Source organism: Lacerta agilis, chromosome 2, assembly GCF_009819535.1.
Source record: "Lacerta agilis isolate rLacAgi1 chromosome 2, rLacAgi1.pri, whole genome shotgun sequence".
Taxonomy (NCBI): Eukaryota; Metazoa; Chordata; class Lepidosauria; order Squamata; family Lacertidae; genus Lacerta; species Lacerta agilis.
This window is the reverse complement of record NC_046313.1, coordinates 45,598,046-45,619,590: the sequence shown is the minus strand read 5'-3', so window position 1 is coordinate 45,619,590 and position 21,545 is coordinate 45,598,046. Positions and strand designations below refer to the sequence as shown.

At 38.7% G+C, this 21,545-nt stretch overlaps 1 protein-coding gene across 1 annotated transcript in view; it reads right to left on the bottom strand.

Moving 5' to 3' along the window:
- Positions 1-21,545, bottom strand: part of DOCK2 (dedicator of cytokinesis 2) — a 257,870-nt gene that overhangs the window by 192,096 nt on the left and 44,229 nt on the right. Inside the window, exons 23-26 of the mRNA XM_033139853.1 lie at positions 18,264-18,372; positions 12,659-12,729; positions 11,690-11,796; positions 125-267 (exon numbers count right to left, since the gene is read on the bottom strand). Of these exons, the coding sequence (XP_032995744.1) occupies positions 125-267; positions 11,690-11,796; positions 12,659-12,729; positions 18,264-18,372 (430 nt within the window). The remainder of the gene's footprint in view (positions 1-124; positions 268-11,689; positions 11,797-12,658; positions 12,730-18,263; positions 18,373-21,545) is intronic.

The following is a 21,545-nucleotide window of genomic DNA, read 5'->3' as shown; positions in this document are numbered from 1 at the left end:
CAGGGCCCTGTTATATTTAGAATTTAAATGAGAGTCATCAGCATCAATATTTTACAACTTAATCAGCACCATCTTACAACCTCCTGGAATCAGCTACATAATCATTCTAATCATCAATACTCACTGGATCTTGACAGCTGAGAACCTCCAGGATGCTGTTGAGTAATTCAACACAATACTTCTTCTCTTGGTTTTGTGCCTCTTCCCTTGGATCCAGTAATTCCTTCAGTTCTTTGGTAATGACAGGAAGCAGGATATCTCTACATTCTGAAAGTAATAAATTGCTATTTAAGATTATCACAGAAATTTTCATGTTTTTCTTCCCAGAAAGCATACAATGCAGCTCCCCCTCCCACAACTATGCTTAATTCCAATCACTTCCCATGTAGAGCCTTCTGGCTTCTATCCCCTTTCATCTTACCAATGTAAACATGAAGAAAGCAAATTAGTATCTACAGAATGAATGCCTAAGTAACTAAAGGCAGTTCAGCAAAAGTAATACCACAACTACACTTTACGAAGATCTGGCTGGTGAATGAATCAATCATTCTGAATAGACTGCATGTGTATGCCTTGCGGGTAATAAATGTTTTCCTACAATGCCAACTTCCAATTATTATTATTATTATTATTATTATTATTATTATTATTGAACTTTTCTTGTTGCATTAATAAAAGGGAGAGAAAGTGAAAATCTGACCAAGAGCTAGAAAGGCAGCAAAATATACATTCAAAATGTGAAGCTTGCATACGTTTGACAGCAAATCGGAGCAAATAAATCCAAATGGCATGGAAAACTATGCAAAAGACCAATTTGGCAAAAAAATCATTACTGTATCTATGAAGCTGAGCTAAGTTCTGCCCACAACATTTACATTCAAGATTGTTCCTAGAACATCCTTGGAAAAGCAAGAGTGCTTCTTACTCATGAATTGTGCATATGCACACTACTTCAGATATTTGGGGGAAAGGAGAGAAACAATGTAACAGATACTCAGCATCTAAGCCAGTGATACAACTGTTCATGAAACAAACATGCATCATCAAAACTCAAGAATGGCCATCTGTAATCCTGCTCTTACTACCAAAATTTCACTCCCAACATCCCTCCAAAATGCCACCTTCAGCACCAGAAAGAAAATACTCATTTTCCCCAATAGCTTATTTTATGGTGAAGAAGAAATATGACATATGGAGAATATAAAATGGTGTGGAAAAGCTGGATGGTGGTGGTGGAAGAAAAAATAAGTCTTTCCTCCAAAACCTTTTCACCGCTTAATAAAATTTCCAAAAGTTTTTAGCATTCATGCCTTGCTTGGGGTCTTCTCACAGTAGCAAATCCCCCAATTAAAAGTGGTTTTATGTTAGAATATTAATTGGCCAATTCTAACACGATCCCTAGTTATACCTGACATAGTATTGTTTAGTAGGGTTATGCATCTGAATCTAACCAGTCTCATGGTGGTGAGATGCCTCAGAAGTATTGGGGTGATTGTCACAGGTGAAAGGGGATCTTTATGAGGTATCACAAGTCAAAGGAGGGACTCCTGAAGCATTGACAATAATGCAGACAAGTATTGGCTGAAAGGGGAGAAAATTATTTTACCTGCATTTTCCAATCCCAGTGCTTTGGTGAAGGAAGCAGCTTTGCAAGAACAAAACCTATGCCTCTGAGATCAAGGAAGGTGTGAAGGCGAGGAGTGGAAACAGGTCAAGATCTCCATTGCAACTGGCAGATCAAGTTTGTATCAGAGGAAATGATTTTTTTCTTGGAAAGTGAATGATTTAGTTCTTTCCACCCCGAAGCCAACTTTAAAGGTACCTGGCACAACCCCATTGAACCTATTTGTTTGTGATTTAACAGGTTTCTTACCCAGTGGCAACTCTTTTATGTTTGCAATTTTCAGAGCAATTGTCCAGAAAACACTAAGGGAGATTAAGTGATTCCCACCCAAAACTGCCACAGCTGCTCTTATATCACAGCAGCTTTGCTTCAGACATTTTGAAGGATTCATGCCCAGGAATAGGGTTACTTTCCCAGCAATTTCATCAAATTCTGCTTCAAAATAAAAATCAGATTTTATCGGTTTCTAGCACAAAATCCCCTATACCTATTTGTTTATAAATTTTGAAATCTTTATCTGGCCTGAGATTATATTCACTTCTGCCAGAAGGAATAAAGTGAGAGCCATTTCTTGAAAATTCTCAATAGGGAAGGAAGAGGAATGGAGCAGATCCCAAAACTACCGTAATGGCTGCCTTTCCAGGAAAACCTGCAACTACCCTTCTGAAATTTGGGAGAACTGATGCACTCGGAAGGAGCAACATTGCCTTCAAATTAATCAAATTTCCCCCCAAATTAACAAGTACTTTGTGTGGGAGATACCATATTTTAAAGGTATACAGAAGGCTTTACTCATTCTGGAAGGATTGTGGTGCCTGCAAATTTCATCCATTTCTATAAAAAGCAGGGGATTATAGCTGTGTCTAGAGTGATTGGGGCAGAAGAATTTGACTGCCTATGTTTGACCAAATCAGGTTGTTATGAAGCACCAAACTGAAGTCCAAAGTGAATCTTGTGGTTGATGCACACAAAACCATGCTCTTTCCTTATGAAAATGTTTATTTACTCTCTTGCTTACTGCTTTGGCTGTACTATTAGCTGTAATAATATCCAGTTTCCCCCAGCATACATTACTGAGGGAGGGAGAAGTCAGACTGAACGTCTGCAATCCCCCCCTCCTTGCAGCCCCTCAAAATCTGTTTTTGGGGGTTGAGGAGTACTTCCAAAATGGAATATTGAGGCAGAGGCGCATGGGGGTACAACAGAAGGGGATTTGGCAGAATTTGGGAGGAGGGATCTTGCCATTTATTTGGATCAAATGTGGAAGAGCTGATAAAGTTTGGATAATGGTAATCCCTGGGCCCAGATGGAGTGGTGGCTGTTTTTAAGCTTCTTAAAAGCAATCCTTTCTATTCGTTGTAAATCCCAGCCACTGTCGTTAATAATTGAGGTATACTTAGCAAGCACAATTTAGTACATAACCTGAAGCCTTACTTTTTGGCAAATTTTAATTTTAAATATGCTTTAGCTTGACATCCCTAGTGTATAGCTTGAGCTTGTTTGGGTGAATTGATATATCTATGGAAATACACACACACACACACACACACACACACACACACCTTTTCAGAATTTATTATGAAGTTACACTCTTGTGGCTACAAAATATATGAAAATAACATTTAGAGTGCTTAGTCAGAACATCTCTGGGGAAGAATATATTTATGGCAGGGGTAAGGTGCATTTGTTCTGTGACCCAATAAATAGACGTTTTTTGGCAGCTGCCCAAGTCCTCAGCTCTTATCTTTTAAAGCTTGTAACTCTTTATTCAAGGGAGGTAAGATAAGATGAATTGGGTGCAATTACACAAACAGGGTATTAAAAGCTTGCATTATTATTGAACTTAAAAAGCTGAGTAAAGGCAAGGACTGGAACAGGAGGTACAAATTAATGCATACAGGGTATTTATAATACCTGCACTCCAAGATGATGGGAAACTACATAGACAATAGAATGAGTCAGGAAGACCTGACAATTAGGTCCTCTTGAGATGTACCCACAGCTGGGAACTCTTTTTCCATGCATGGATCCCACATTGCTTCACTCACATGGTCTGAATGAGGCAACCATTTAGGTGGGACAATCACATCGGTCTTTCACATGGTATATACTGTCCTGAAGCAGAAAACCATGAGGGCATTTTGATACTTCTATTACATTTGACTCCAATCAATTCTACCAAGACAACAATTTTTCCTCACTCTCTGAGTGGAAAATAGCAGGAACCGTAATAGTTGAACTGATTTTTTTTCCTCCTAACACATTCTATACACAAATAGTTTCTAGCATCCATTTTCATACTAGCATTAAAAGTTTCCTTTAACAGTAAAACAAAGCCGTATCCACACATATAATAGAAAAAATCAATTTGTACTTGTCACTGTTTTTAATATATAATAATAACTTTGACTGTTCTGCCTAAGATAAAATTGGGCTATGTGGTAAATGTCATAAAGTAGGAGAAAATATGCTAACTATGCAAGATAAGTTGCCTGTTATTTATGCAGCACTGTAGACCCAATTAATACACATTTTCCATTAATAATGTTCATGAATTAACTAATAGCCAACTTACCATGTTAATCTTTATTATTAAAATAATGTAATCATTATCGTTCTAGCCTTTAATTTAGCTATGCAGGCATTTTATTAGAGATAATAGAAATTTATATAGCTATTTATATTCATTCCACTTCAGATTTCTTTAACAATAGCAGACATAATTGAATCTTAATTCATCCTCTCCCCTACACACACACACACACACACACACACACACACACAATAACTAGTATTGTTTTCACCTATACTGGTGGTTAACTGTTTTGAATACTGTATATGATTGCTTGCATAATAAGATATGCCAAAATTCTCATCTATGCTATATATTGTACAGCCTCAATATCAGTCATTTAGGTTTTTTTCCCTTTCAGATTTAAGTTAGTAAGCATGCTTCTATGAAGAGCAGTCACAGTACACAAAGGACCTCCCAAAGTAAACCAACCCCAGGTAATTGTTGTGCCCCTGAAACTGCTGGTGGCAAAGATAAAAATAGGTATACAAGCAGAATTTGCTGGATGCCAAGATCCAGGTTTGGGGCAGGTACTTTTTGGTGAGAGAACCCCAGCAGAGATTTAAGATCAGAAAATATGCAGCAAAGTGTAGAAAAATAGGCTGTTAGACCTTTAAAATATGCACTTGTGGGTTCCTCCCCTAGCATAGAAAAAGACCACATGTTTAGTAAGTAAAAATTGTTTACTACTTACAAGCTCTCCAAAGGCAGATTCATGTGCTTTTCCATACAGCATTTAGAAAAAGATGCACAGACAGTAAAACATGGCTAAGTTACAGTGGTGAAAGTTCCTAAAATTTTGGTGTAGGAACTCAAGTGTGGATTGCGACAGCCATGCGGCCTGAACTTGGAATAACCAGATGAGACCCCTTTGCATGCTGAGTTTCTCAGGTAGACTGGGAGGCAGAGCTGTTGAGAGGGGGGAGGTTTGACAGACCCTCACAAGGTGAGATGAGCCTGGCAGGACAGCTTTATGGTCTTAACCACTTCATGCATTAATTAGAGTTAAGCATGTTGGTTATATGAGGCTGGTTAACTGACAAACTCCTCACCAGTTGAAACAGCAGGGACCGCATAATATATTTTCCCCATAATAGAATTGCCAGGGATAGACTGAAAGCAAGCTTTTAAGTTTGCATGATACCACTGCCATTCCCATCACTACAGCCACCTGAAGCCACTTTGAAATGGAATTTAAAACTTGGAGAGATCAACTCAAAAATCTGCCTCATAGCATCTGTTTTGACCCTAAGAAAGAAGCAGCGGCAACTACTACTTAGTTGCAGTTTGAGCTGGGAACATTTTTCTAGGCCAAAACAAAATTATGCAGCCCAAGAGGTTTCTTGATGGACTATTTTTGATAAGCAAACAGCATCTAAGGCTATTGCAGTGTATACATCCCCAGTTACCATGTGCCGTTAATAAAGACTTCCAACATGTGATTTCCTATTTTATAAAAATATTTGTACAATTCTGTAAAATTAATTTTAAGATGAAGAAATTTATAGACTTGCCTATTATAAGAGGTACCGCTTTCACTTTTGTACATTTGTATTCTTGCTGTACCTCAAGTAACAGATTTTAAAACACAAATGCTTGAAGCTTCCTCCACAGTACAGAAATGTTTACTGGCAGAGGTTTGTAAGTTCTTGTGGTTTATTTATGATTGACTTAATTGTCACATCTGTAAACTTTAGTTATGGAAAATACCAATAAGTAACACGTTTTAACATAATTATTCACTGAGCAATTGAACTCTTGTTTGAAATTATCTTTAAAGGCACCAAAAATACTTGCCCTTAACTGCATATTTTACATTCTGATTTAAAAACTGATGTACTTGGATTAAACACACAGGAGCCCTAGGCAAGATGTTATACAACCAAATGATTCAGCTCTTTGCTTACATCATATTTTCCTATAATACAAAAACTGGAGACCAAACTAATCATGGAGGCAGCAAATGCATGTATTGAAATTGGGCTGCCACCCAATCACTGTAAAGCACTGTAGCCTAATATAAAACAGAGGATGGGTGGGTGGGAAGAGAGGGTTGAATCCTTATCCTTGCTCATGTTTGCCAACGGCCAATGAAAAGTTCCCTAACTGTTTCTTTCTTGGTGAGTAGCCCTCACCTGGATAACAACAGAAGACCTTCCACTGATGATCTTGAACACTGACTCCAGGCTCCCTTACTTTCTTTGCAGGGAGTTGGATAATTTGAATATCTGAAGCTCCCATTTTCACTTAAATATATTTATATCCAGAACTTTAACCTATAATTGGCTAAGCCAAGGGAGGACTTTAGGTACTGATCTGGTTGACATTCTATTTGAAAGTTGCATATCAGTATCAGTAATATGATTCCTCTGTTGAGCATTCCTATGCTGCTATTTAGTACAACTCAACATATTAAGAATATATGTTGAATTTATGTTCAACCCCCCCCCCCAACACCTATTTTCAAAGTAGAAGAAATTACAGAACAATGTGCTGAGATAAAGTGAGATAACTTCCCATGCATGCTGTGAGTTCCTGGAATGAGGGTCCGGATACAAATGTAACAGACAGGCTACAAGGCTAGAAGAAAACGTTCAAACATGGGAATTATTTCATATTAGTCCTTGGGCAGAAAATCCACCTAAGAACGTAAGAATCCTGCTGGACAGAGCAAATCGCACATCTAGTCCAGCATCCTGTTCTCACAGTGGGAAGCCTGAGTCTGAGTGTGACAGTACTTTCCCCACTTGTGATTCCCAGCATTTGATATTCGGCGACACAGTGCCTACAACAGCAGAGGTAGTTTTAGAGCAGAGGTCAAGTTGCTAAAAGTTATTGTCTCCAGATGTCCAATATCAATTTGCTATCTTCTGCTTCAGCTTTTCTACTTGAAATACTATCATTTAAAAAAACTCACCTATTTATAAGAAGTTTGGTAAACATTCAAATCGCAAGAATATTTGCCGCTTTGGTATAAGATTTCCATGCCCCTGCTTAGTACAGCAGATTTCAGCCATATAAAATGCAATTTCACAAGAGCTTCCCCTTGTATGTGTGAGTAGTGCTGACTAATAAAACTCTCTCAGTTGCATTTGCATAGATTTTTAATTGGAAGCTTTGATTTCATGACTCTTTCTCATTTTGACAATTTATGTGACATCATAGGTCCATTTTAAAAAATGTTATCTTTAATCACTGGTGTGCGAGGTAAATTTTTGTTCTAAGCATTTTATTGTTTTTAAAAGGAAGTGTTTTAAAGGTATTAAAAGGAAAATGTAGGGGCTTATCGAATAACTGTTTCATAAGACTTAAATTACACTGTGATGTTAAATGCAACTTTGAATTTAATTCACGTTTTATAAAATTGAGGTGGCATCATTGGAGGAGGTGATAATGATCAGGATTGTAGTAAAGCAGAGAAAGTGAAGCTACCAGAATTTGCACTGATAGGAAATTCCCCATTTGTATCAGTGGGGGATTTTCTTTCAATGTGATTACCAGCTTCAGAGGAGGGATTTTCCTCACCTACTCTCAGCACCTAAGAGCATCATAACTAGATCCTGGAGGGACCTGTCAGGAGTGAACATGGACCTCTGGTACCAAACTGTATGGGAAACAGCCATACTAGAAAAGCTAACCAACAAACTGAAACAGGTGGGTAGCCGTGTTGGTCTGCCATAGTCAAAACAAAATAAAAAATTCTTTCCAGTAGCACCTTAGAGACCAACTAAGTTTGTTCTTGGTATGAGCTTTCGTGTGCATGCACACTTCTTCAGATACACTGAAACAGAAGTCACCAGATCCTTAAATATAGTGAGGGAGTGGGGAGGGGTATTACTCAGAAGGGTGGTGGGAATGGGTGATGAGCTTATAGGTGTGGAAAACCTGTTGACGACTCTTAACGGCTGCAATTAGTCTTGCAGGGAAAGGCAACGGTGAGATGGCTAAAGATAGCTTTGTCATGTATAATGAGATAAGAATCCAATGTCTTTGTTCAGACCGGGTTTCTCCATGGTTTTAAGTTTGGTGATTAGTTGCAATTCAGCCACTTCTCTTTCCAGTCTATTTCTGAAATTTCTTTGTATTAAGACAGCTACTTTGAGATCTTTTATAGAATGTCCTGGGAGATTGAAGTGTTCTCCTACTGGTTTCTCTGTCTTGTGATTCCTGATATCAGATTTATGTCCATTTATCCTTTGACGTAGGGTTTGGCCTGTTTGTCCAATATAGAGAGCTGAAGGGCACTGTTGGCATTTGATGGCATACACAATGTTAGACGATGAGCAATTAAATAGTCCTGAGATGGTATGTTTGATGTTGTTGGGGCCAGAACCTTCATCACATACAGACAGCCACCCAATCTGAAACAGCTGCTTACCCACATTAATATAACAACAGGACTCAACATGGACACTGGTACCAGAGCCTGCAATAAACCCAGATGCCAACTTTGCTGCCACATAAACCCGGACAACACCATTACTGGCCCCAACAACATCAAACATACCATCTCAGGACTATTTAATATCAGGAATCACAAGACAGAGAAACCAGTAGGAGACTGTGAAAAACTGGCAGTGATCTACCCTCTTTTTTTGGTGCAGGCAGTGATCTACCCTCTTTTTTTAGGAAGGAGGAAGGCCCATTTTGGGGGGGGGGGGTTGGGTTGAGTTGTTGAGTTTTTCAGGGATGAGGTAAAATGTTGAGCTTTTTTTAGGGGAGCCACAGTTGTTCAGCTTCTTTGGGGGGAGACAATGATCTACCAGTGATCTACTGCAGATGTCCAGTGATCTACTGGTAGATCACGATCTACCTGTTGGACATGCCTGCGTGACTATGCAAAAGGAGGAAAGAACACTATCCCCTTCTCCCCCCCCCCCAATCTCACAACGCCTATGATAGTAGTATCTCAGGCCAAATGTAACTGATCTGTAGGAAAGACTCTATGAACTGAAAACAGAGACACTATATGTACCTTGGTTATCCATGAAAATATTTCAATAAAAAAACATTTTTTTTAAAAAAAATGCAAAGGTAGAAGGGGTTAATTTCCACCTTCCTGCTTGTTGTGATCCGGGTAATTATCAGCCCTCACCATCAGTCGATGCTATTTACATTTTAAATGTCAAGACAGCAAATCTAGTGTGGCCCTAAGTGAAAGTAGTACAGAAGGCAATCTATATAGTTTTATCAATGGAAGTGATGTTTAGCCTTACTGAAGCTTTAAAATGCAGTGAGATTTAAATGAAGAAAGCAGAATGGAAGGGAAAGGTGAAATGTGAGGAAAAGGCTACACATCCTTCACCCTAAGCTGTTGCTCTTATCAAAACTCACATTTATCCAGACCTGTGTTAGATGCAGGCTGATTATTCTACAACATGTCAGTGAAGGCCTAACATTTTGTAGAAATAAAACGTAATTAATTGCTGAATGCAGTTGGAATCTTTGGTGTTTTCTTTGTTTGGACCTACCAGGTCACCTTCCTTCTGAGCCACTTTTGAGGCAATGTGTGCTGGTTCTGGTATTGCTTGGTCTCGTGAGTTGAATTATAAATGTTAAAATTAACAATACATGCTTATTTTTAATAGTTCCACAACTACAATTTTAAGATGCAGAAATGATGAGCTTCATAAAATATTTGGCATACGGGAAAGCCCCGTGGTCTTCTATAACAAGGTTCACTTGGTAAATCTGTCAAGGAGTTGCACAGTCATTTGGAACAAACTATCCATTAAGATAAAGAAGGCTATCCTGCAGAATTTGGGCTTTGACTTCCAAAAGATCAAAATACATTAATTTTAGTTATTTTATTCAGCAGTTCTTAAGTGTAAGGCAATATTATCGAACTGAAAAACCTCCCAATGCTCTTAGTGACTGAACTTCCTTAAAGACTTCACTGTGGGCACCTGTGTTGATTGTGTTGATTTTTAGCTATGAACACCAAATACAGGGGAGAGAAAAAGGCATCTGTCCTCATCTAAATCATAGTTAGACAAAATCAAAATTAATCTCAAACTGCAATGTTATTCTCACGTAACATCTCTGTGAAGTAATTAGCTTTCTCTTATGTACAAAGGCAGCAAAATATTGTTTTAACCTATTTATTTTGACTTCTGTGGATGTGTTGTTTGAAGAGGGAAACAGAGTCTGACAATCTGAAAGGAGTTTGTTCATTTATTTACTCTCATTAAATTTTGTAAAAGCTCTTGAGCCTACTGTGAAAGCCTCTAGGCACAATTAAAAATGGATTGCCTTTCTTACCAACAATGAAGAAAGGGACCTGACGGTTTTGCAAATAACTTCACAACCAGAGTTAGAAACACTCTGAATAACACTTCTCTGTTGCTACTAGACAAGGGGTTTCCTTTTATCAAGGACTGCTGCCTTCCAGATATCTAAGATTTGGGGGAAAGCTACCAAGATTTTCTTCCTCTAAAATTTATTTAAAGAGATATTCAAGGGAGAGCAGATGAATTATACTGGTAGTGGGTACGTTTTGCTGAGGTGTGTTTTGCACCAGCACAAATTATTAGGCATTGTTGCTCCTATATCTTGTAATGCATGTTTTATCCTGCAAATAGGTCTTAAGGCACTGTTACAATAATTAACTTAAAAGCATCAGCAGAACTGAGGAAGCAGGAGATAAGGTGCTTTTGAGGCATATTCTGCAGCATTTTTTTTTTTGCAAACATCCAAGAGGCACAGAAACATCTGGAATTCAAAAAATATCTCAGACACCTAATGCAAACTGTTAGCCACCAAATAATTGATGTGTGCCATAGCATATCACTAGCATTTCTCGAATGCTTTCAAGGATACAACAATTAAAGAATCAGTAAGCCCTTTGTTTTTAAATAGCAGAATATATTGAAATGGCTCAGTGGACAATTCAATCATTAGGTTTGTGGTGGATATGCAGCCTGAATGGTGATCTGCCTGTCTACTGCAGGCTGCAGATGTCATGCATCATCTGGATATCCACTAGCAGAAGGGAAGGAACCAGTGGTCTTGTTACATGTGGTACCACTGATGTGGTGGAATGGAGTCATGCAGTCCTGGAAGCAAAATTAGGTTGAAAACCAAGACCTTCAAAGTAGCTTTCTCTGAAATGATACTTGATGCACAGGCAGGTCCAGCTAGACAAGCACAGCTGGGGAGTCTTAATGGGCAGATGAGACATTTTTGTCAGGAGAAGAAGCTTGAATATGTTAGGCAACATTATGGAACAAGCCAGGCCTGTACGAAAGGGATGGGCTCCACTTGATCTAGAGTGGAACTAGATCGTTGGTGCTTACTCAAAAAGGCAGAGCAGCTTTTAACCTGATCTTGAGGTAGAGTCTACAGGAGCTCAGAAGCATCTCAGTTCATGGTAAATCATATTAAGGGATGAGGGTGAAAATGTCCAAATGAATGTACAGAGGGGCCAAAGCATGGGAATCAGGGTTGTTGTTGTTGTTGTTTTAATCATTATTCCCAAGTCATTCTGAATTTACCTTGTTTTTTAAAGAGATTGCTGCATACTATATTCCTCATGGAGCGCACTTTATGATTCTGTAGAGATTTTGGTGGAATGCAAGTATAAAATTCATATAAGAGCTGGCTGCAAAAGATAGAAAAATGAAATAAGATTAGATTAATATGGTATATTTAAAAAAAAATCTGATGAAACATATGGGTGTCTTCCAAACAGTTAAACTTGCTAGTGTTTACCATAGATCTTTCAACTGTCACAACAGAGCAATTGTTATTTTCCTGCTTATTCTATATCCTGTAATGAGAAGCCTAGGCTTTTTAGACACATTGCTTATTGCTTATGCCAACTTAGGCTGTTTCTGAAATCCGTTAGGACTTCAGTTCCAGAATAACAGTTTGCAGCCGCAATGCATCAAGTGTGTCAGGGAACTGTCCCCGGCTCAGTGCAGGGTGGTGGAAGGGCTCTTGGGATGCTACAGAGAGCCTCAACCCCACCTGACCAGTAGCACCTCCTCGTCCAGCGGAGGGAGCAGCAAGGTCTCCAGTGGGGAGGGGCAGGCAGCTCAGGAGCTGCAGAGCCAAGGCTCTGGGGATGTTGGAGAGACCCTGCACTCCTCTCGCTCAGCGGGCGAGGAGGGAGATACGCTATTTCCGTCATCCCCAGGTACGCAGAGGGGTGAAACGAAAAGAGGGGAGGCGGAGATTTTGTATACCAAAACTCTTATGTTGGAGTCAGAACCGGAAGGGGCCACTCCCGGATTCTGCAGACAGTTGATACAGACATGAACTTTTTAGCTCTGCACTGTACATAGTATGCACAATAAAACTACTAAAGTAATGGCTGGAGTTTTGCCTGGTTTGTCATGAGCAACCATCCAAGGACCTTACAAAGTGTATACGAAGTGTGAATTTACTTAACTGAACCAATACTAGTCCTGCCAAATGTATAGTGTCACCTAGATGACACTGAATTCTGAATGTTAGCTCACCTAAGTAACCTGACATCAAACACTGTTTCTACATCTTGGAGAACAGAAGGAATATACTTCAAGGCAGCCACCTGAAAGAAAAAAATATAAAATACTTGATCATTTTGTTGCATGTTTCATAAACACCTGTAAACTAATAATAAATAAATAAATAAATAAATAAATAAATAAATAAATAAATAAATAAATAAATATTTATACCCCGCCCATCTGGCTGGGTTTCCCCAGCCACTCTGGGCGGCTTCCAACAGAATGTTAAAAGCTTCCTTAAGCAGGGCTGCTTTCAGGTGTCTTCTAAAAGTCTGGTAGTTGTTTTTCTCTTTGACGTGTGGTGGGAGGGTGTTCCACAGGTCATCATACCCAGGAAAACCCATGTTTTACCGCTAAACGAGAGCAAATGGCAATCCTTGGAAAACCTAATTGCTGCTTGCTCTGATTCAGCTGTAAAACACTGGTATTCCTGAAGAGTGCCAGGAACCCCCCCACCCCCCCAAAAAAACCACTGCTCAGACATGCAGTTTTAAAGCACACACATGTGCCTAGAAAAGCAATACAAAAGGAAGTCTGGATGAGCCTCAAGGATACAGTGGGGGTAGCTTAATAAATGGGACCCTGAGCTCCTAGTAAGAAGCATTTACATCGATGAAGGAAAACAAATGGAAATAAAATAATAAACTTGTTTTCTTCTGACTCTCCACTATGAAAGAATTACACACATTACACAATCATACAATCCCACAGAACCAACCTGAAGTAAACCAACTGCATTTGCTTTCGCTCAGTAATACCTAGGCTTATATTTTAGACTGGAAAAGGCATTATGGTAAGTTAGGCTTCTGGACATATTACCTATGCACGTGGATGCTGCATATTTATGAGATGAGATACACACACACTATTCCCACCACAGTATTAATATTTTAGCTGATTCCATCACAACAAATTTGTGAATGTGAAAGATACATGATGATAATTACGGCAGATACATTCTGGTTTGTTAATAAGAAAGCAAGTCCCTGCACTATTCTTACTCTCAGGGGAGCAGTAGACACATCAAGGATCAAAAAGATGGCCCCAAAGAAATGGCAATAAAAGCTCAGTTCAATTTTTCTTCAAGTCTTTATTACACAAAACTTCAAACAGAGAGGCATGTGCAAAGAGCTGCTTGTTGTTTCCACATGCTGCCACACACAAACACACACGCAAATAGTACATCACATGTCCTAAAGAACACCACCCTTCTATGTTTCTCAAGGGCAAACCCATTAAGTATGGCACACTCTGCCAAATACAACGTTGCTGTTTACAGTGCCTGGTACAAAGCTTGCCATTCAGGTTCACCATACTCCAACAAATAGAGATAACAAAAGCATCACTTTTAAATTATTTCATTGTTATTTTAACTGTCTTTTAAAAGCAACGTGCCAACTCATTCCATTCCTTTTGGGTAACAGTCACCACAAAATGCTCCTTGCAACATATAGCTTCGCATGTACTGTACTGTACTATTGTGTACTGTTTTTGAGGCGGGGGAGGTGGAAGGGAACAGGTTTATTAATTTTATTACATTTTTATCTCATCCTTCTTTCAAGTAACTTAGGGCTGTGTGCATGGTGCATCCCAACCACCACTCTGTCTTTGTGACAATTCTAGGTCTGCACAGGCAATAATTCTGGGGGCAGACTGAAGCGAAGCCTGCTCTACTCTGCTCCGCTCCCAAGTCCCACCCCCATGGACTGGCCTGATTGGTCAGAACTCAAAATTGAGACTGGTGGGAAATCCTACCCTCTTCCATGGCCAGCATAGGGATTTTCCAACTGCCGGCCACCTTGTCCAGCGTTGTTTCCAGGGGTCAGAACCAGTCGCAACAGGCTGCAACCGCCGCCCACCACAGGACTGGGTAAGCAGCCATTCTGGGAATAATCAAAGCACAATGGCAGTGGATAGCACTGTGCCTACCCCACCAACAATCGCAATACACCGATTGACTCTTCTGCACATAGCCTGTTTATGTACAACTTGCACAAACATAAGCTCTGTCCACAGATTCTGTACTGTGGAAAAAATACTGAATGAAGTTCACACAGATTAGACACATTGCCAGGGCTGGATTAACCATTAAGCAAAATAAGCAAGTGCTTAGGGCTTTAAGGGAACAGGAGCACCACATAAATTTTCCAATGCCAGATTTTTAACAATGGTCACAAATTGCTCCACTGAGTGTTCATTTTCTCTATCGAAGTATGTTAAAAATCCCAACAGAACAATTATGCAACAAGGCGGGCTGGTTGCCTTATCTCTACTAAGTCAGATGTGCTACGTAAGATTAGTTTTGAGGATGTGATCAAAGACTATGCAAACAGAAAAAGTAGGAGAATTTAAAAAATATATATAAAGTGTAAGCATACAAAAATAAACATTATTTTCCATCTTACTGTAGGTTTTGCAAAATAAAAAAAATATTTTATGGTTTATTATTGTGTATATATATGGGGCACCAAAATCTTTTAAGTGCTTATGACCTCTACAGGTGCTAATGTGGCCCTGCATGTTCCTTCCTCCATGTGGTAATTATCCTCAGAACTGTCTTTCACACTAGGTTCATTTGACATATGTTAGACTGTGAGAAATTCAGCCAAGGATACCCAGGGAATCTTATGAATGAGAAGGAATTTGAATTTGGCTGACCAGCACTCTAGCCATTACGCTGTACTGGTTATACCAAAAGGCCAAAACATTTCTATCTATTTATTCTATTCCATAAAATTTATATACTGCTTGATTGTAAAAAACAAACAAACCTGAAACCAGTTTACCAAAACAATAAAAAATATCAGTAAAAGAATAAAAGTATCAGTAAAAACATCTATTTAAGATATCTCAAAAACAAATCAGCAATAAACTAAAAACAAATCCAAATCAACATTCCATATATCTGAATAGGCTTGTCTAAACAAACATGTTTTTGGCAGTCACCAAAAAAGTACAGTGAAGGAGCCTGCCTGATATCAATAAGCAGGGAGTTCCAAAATGTAGGTGCTGCCACATTAAAATATAGATTTCTTATGAATAGCAAAGTAAATCTAAACAGCCAGAAAATGCCCACAAAAAAGTGACATATCTGAAGTTAACAGACATGTACATTGTCATCATGTGGTCCTAAGCATTAGCTTGCTTAAAAGGAACGAAATGTTCACAGGATTTCACTGGGGTTATTTAAACAAAAAACTTTTGATCATTTGTCTCTAGAAATGAATAGCCCCTTAAATTGCAAGCAGGGAGGCTTAAGAAACTTAAAAAGCAGGCCACCTAAATATGACTGTTCCTTCAGTAAAATCCCTTCCCACGCTCCTCAAACAAAAATTAATTTGAAAGGCATTTCTTGTAGCCTTACTTGATTCTCCAAGATTGATTGTTTTTAAAGTGCCTAGTCGTAAGGCAGTTTCTTCAGAGCAAGATAATACAGTGATTTGGAGGTGGGGAAGAATAGTAAGAGAGGTGTTTTTTTTAAAAAAAAATCATTACGTTGTCTGGTTTCTATAAGAAAAGTATGCCAAACAAAAACAAAGGTGTGGGGGGGGGGGATACTTAGGAAGTTTGAGGGAGAGACTTCTCCATCCAAATTCTAGTGATGCAACTAAAAATATTCCTGCAGTTTCGCTCAGGATCGTAAGCTTAGTTTTATGATCAAAGTGCTCAGCTGTTCTCATTTATACTCAGCCCATGTACACACTGCTGTGGCATTTCCATTTTAGTGCCTATCTTTTCCAACATACTTGGCACCTTATCTTTCCCTGCTGCTGAAGTCTGACTTAAAACATGGCATTTCCTTTCCTTGTGGTTTCAACTTCTCCCATGTTGTTAGTGAAATATTCATTTGCTGACCATAATTTATGATATTTGGACATGTTTAGGGCACTTCTGCCTCCTGGACAGCTACGTGTTTAAAATCATCTCTGTGTGAGCAATCAGTTATTGCCCTAGACTACAAAGCCCAAATGAAATCAGGTGCTTGAAGAAAACATATTTGCTTTGCTTAGCAATCACACCACAAAGCAAAACCAAACAAATAAAAAAAACCCCCAACTTTTAATTCTTCTGAGCAGAGGTTTAAGAGGATAATTATATATATATAAGAAACATTTTCATATGCTGACCTTCAACTATTATCAACAACAATAGTCCTTAGCTTCCTGGTTTGTTTGGTTTTTTTAAAAGCAACAACTGTAAAATGCCATGCTTAAATTACTTTTAGCAGCCTAAAGTCCAGGGAATGATGTAAGCCTCTTCATCCATATTTGGTCTCACTTTCCCAGTTTATCACCACCTATTCCAACCTGCAGATCTTTAGCATTGAATCTAAATAGAGGGATTCAAAGTGCAATTGATTATTTTTCTCTCTAATACTCAGCTGTGCTACTTCGCAGCAAGATTGATCGTCCAGACCTTAGTAGTGGGATTACATTAGCTATAAGATTTCACAGTGCTATCACAAAACTAAATAACACCCCGGCCTCAAAATAATAAATAAATTTGAATATAGCTCCAAGAAAGGCTTCTGCAAATACCCAAATGGAATTCAGATCTTGTGCTAGCCTACTTGGCACCTCAATATTTATTAGTGCTATGCACCAATGCACAGGATTTAGATCAACTGGGACACAAGACTCTTAATCTCAGGGTTATGGGTTCGAGCCCCACATTGGGCAATAGATTCCTGCATTGCAGGGGGTTTGACTAGATGACCTTCGTGGTTCCTTCCAACTCTACGATTCCCTTTTGGTGCCTCAGAAAACAGCCTACCTAAGTCTAAGGCATGTTATACGCTGCCTGATTAAGCTCAGGTTTCCTCTGAGTCTTCTTCATTCCTCCCTACCCCATTTGCTACAACAACAAGTTGTCAAAAGAAGCTATACAGCTACATTCACTTTATAAAAGAACTGGGGGGGGGGGCACAGGTAGTCATGTTGTTCACTGGGGGGGATAATAATAAAGAACTTTCTGACAGTAAGAGCTGTTTGACAGTGGAACAGACCCCCCATGAGAGGTGATAGACTCTTCTTGGATGGTCTTCTGGCCTGTGTGATCTAGTTGAGATTCCTGCATTGCAGGGGGTTGGACTAGATTACCCTCAGGATTTCTTCCAACTCTACAATTCTATTATTTGAATATTGGCTCAATATTCAATATTTCAGTATATATATATTTTTAAAAAATATATTTCCCAGCATTTTTAGTGTGGGCAAAGCTAGTTAAATAGGCACAAATTCTGTCAGAAAGCCCTAAACATTTGGCATGACTTCATATGGTTGCAGGAGTCACACGCAGTGCTACCCACGTTGTTACTGTAACAGTGAAAGGGCACTCTGGGGAGACCAATAACAAGTTGCTTAGAATAGATTATTTGGTCCTGAAAAACTTTCAGTGTTAAAATAAACATACAAACAACACACACAAAAACAAGTTTCTGAGAGCTCTTGAGAAATCCTATACTTCCATTAAAAGGAGGGAGGGAGGGAAAGAGATTGAGCTCCCCAATGTTGCCTATCTACATTTGTACTTCCATGAGCTCTAATCCAGGGCAAGGCAGGTAAAGTAGGCAAACCTGTGGTAAAAGGGCTGTTTTTTCTTGACTTCTCATCAGGTTGTTGATTGATTCAAAAAGCCTCCTCATTGCTTCTTCAAATTCTGTCACTTCTTTGCCTTCATACAGCCTGAGAGAAAACATATTCTCATTAAGAAGTGTAACTCCCTAACGAAACAAAAAAAATGAAATCACTGGATTGTTATTATCAGACAGATACATAGGTATGTACCTAAAATGACTAACCTAATGCTATTGTTCCAATTCATGGACACCGCACTTAAAAACGTACTTATTTATTTCCCTACCCCCACCCCAGTTAATAGCCTTTACAGAAAAAAATACTTGAGGCTCTCTTTGGAAGACAACTCGGAAATTTCATGTAGTATGCATTGCAATAATCCAGTCTGGAAGTTGCTAGAGCATGGAGTAACATGGTTGAGTCACCTCCATCCAAATTGGCCAGTAACTAGTGAACAAGCCATAGCTGGAAACAGGCACTCCTAGCAACCTGGGCCTCATATGACAATGTTGGATCCAGGAGTGCCCCCAAGCTATGGAGCTGTTCCTTCCAGGGAAGTGCAACCCAGTTCAGAACAGGCTGTCTCCCCATGTCCTGCACCTGAGAACTTGGAAAACATATACAGACATCATCGGGAACCATGCAACTTCTAAGAACTAAGACGTAATAAAAATCTATTAGCACTATTAGCAGGAACAATCTAGATTAATTCAGGACTATAGTTTTAGGAAATCTCAGAGAATGGTAGCCCTATATTTTAAAACACAAACACATCACCACTACTTAGATTACTAAACTTCTAACTGTCCCAGCATTTGGATGCCACTTATTCTGCTCAGATGAATAAAGCTGTAGCCTGTACTATTACAAGTCTGTAGCACGAAACCCTCAAGTTCCTTCTAATCAGTTTCTTGTAGCACAATTAAAGCACCCAATGCTGTTCATAACTGTTTCCTGAGTAACTCCATCACTATCCAATTCTGTGTCAAATCGAGATATTAAGAAAACCAGACAGCAAATGTGAATTAGATTAGCAGCCAGCATGAATTATTTCATATCCCAGCAGTATTTATAAAAGGCGAAAGCAGGATTTAGCCATTCATCATCTGGTTGTATTATACCTTTATTAAATCAAATATCAGTTAATACATATTGCCTTTTTCTGAAAAAGGTAAAGCTCAAAGTTTGCTAATTAACAACAAAATTAAGGACTTTTCCCAATTCACATTAGTTAATAATAGTACTGCAGCCTCCTTCATTCTATCAAGTTCATCAGTGGTCGTTAAAGCTGATTTAATCTTCTTTATTAGCAAATTAATCTAACCCACTACATGAGGTTGAAACAAGAATGGAAATGCATGTTTTATTATGACAAGGGAAGGCTAATACTTGCCTGAAGCTTATATACAAAAGCTAACAGCAATCCAATCTGCAAGTTACAGTTGCTTCCTCTGGCACCATTTACTTCCAACTAAAAGTCAAAGCTTACCCTTGCATGAAGATACAATGTAGTCAAGCACATTGTACGTGTGAGACTCTCTCATACATTATAGCAGCACAACATAGAAACAGGATTTGTAAACATCACTTTTTACAATGTATTTTCTCAGCTGGGAAAAGCCATTTTATGATTATTTCTACTCACATTTTTTTGCCAATTATTTCAACTATATTCTGATACACCATACAACTTGGTTATGACAGCCAAGCATCTATGTTGGTGCAACATTGCTTACCTTTATTAAACATCACTGTTTTGATGTATATAGCATCACCTTATCTTAATATACCACTTTCATAAACCCCTCAAGAGTAGCATATTATTCCTTCGTCACACAAAGAGCCAATTGCTGTTGATGCATGTATTTAATAATGAGCGTAAGTGCTGGGTTGCTGTTGGTTTCCCACCCCCAACCCCCATATCTGTCACCCAGCATCTCAGTTTCCTGATTTGACAATGTTTATGTTTAGTTTATATTATACTGTAGTACTAGTGATCCAGAGATCCGTTGGTACCACCCAAAACAATTAAACGGAACTAATTTCAAGTCAGCATTGTTCCTTCAGAACTCATAGCTCTAAAAATCTAAAAGAAAACAAGCATACCTGAAAAGGGGGTAACTTGGGACTGGTAAAACAATAGCCTAAAATATATTTATAGAAATTTTACTCCAAATACAGTATTCATTTTTTAAAGAAATGCTCAGCTATTGCTATGGAGATGCAAGACACCTGCAACCTTTAGCATACTTTTGTTAAGCACACTAAGAAGGTGAAGTGGGACTACGCTGCTGAACCCACCTCCAATCTCACATGCACTGCTGACCCTGCCTCTTTAGGTACCTGCAAAGCATTGCCTGTTTGTGCATAGGCACTCCTTTACAGGATTTTTAATGTGGGCAAAACTTACACACAAGGAGATCAAGGCCAGTGCTGCAGTCTCCCTCTCCCTCTCGCATTTTGCATACATGTGGAGAAGAGCTGAAGTGGGCAACTGAAGCCATTTAACCACCCTGCAACTTTCACAGGCACACGTTGTGCTGAAAGTGCAATAACATATAGCCTCTCCATCAACATCAGGTGTGTAAATCATGATGAATCCTCAATAACAAATAATGTCTGGAGGGGTCCTGATATGTAACTATAGACCAGCTTTGAATGAAGCTTGCTCAAAATGCTGGGAAGTGATTTTCCTTTGTTTGCAAGAGGGTAGGAAAATAATTTCTAGAATGTGTTGGTGAATGAATATTTCAAAAGACTGAAATATTGAGTGAAGGTCAAAAGTGATTGTCTTTTGACAGATGGCAAACTTGCAATAATGAAAAAATGCTTAAAGCTTTTGTCAACACCACTTGAAAAAAAATAAAGCAATCATCTAAAAAGATACTGTTATTATGGTTGATGGTTGCTGCAAGGTTGTAGCTTTTAGTTAATCTAATGGATACATGAAAACCTAGAGAAGTAGAGGTAACTTCAGCTAATGGGACATATATTTGGTTTCATTTTAGACCAGTGGTTCTACAAATAAATCAGACTATCAACATATGTATAAACCATAGGTTTACTCTGATATACAAAGTCTAGTCTAATTATAACAAACACACTAGATAAAATTGTTGCAATGGGGAGAAGGAATTTCAACCTAAGCATTAAATTAGAATGTGGTAAAATGTAAGTCTCCGTGCTAAGCTAAAATTGAGGAGTTTGATCTGAAGTTTTTGAACAGTCTGGGATTTATGTTTCCAATGTGTAAAAAAAATTGTTACTGGAACTTCAACAGG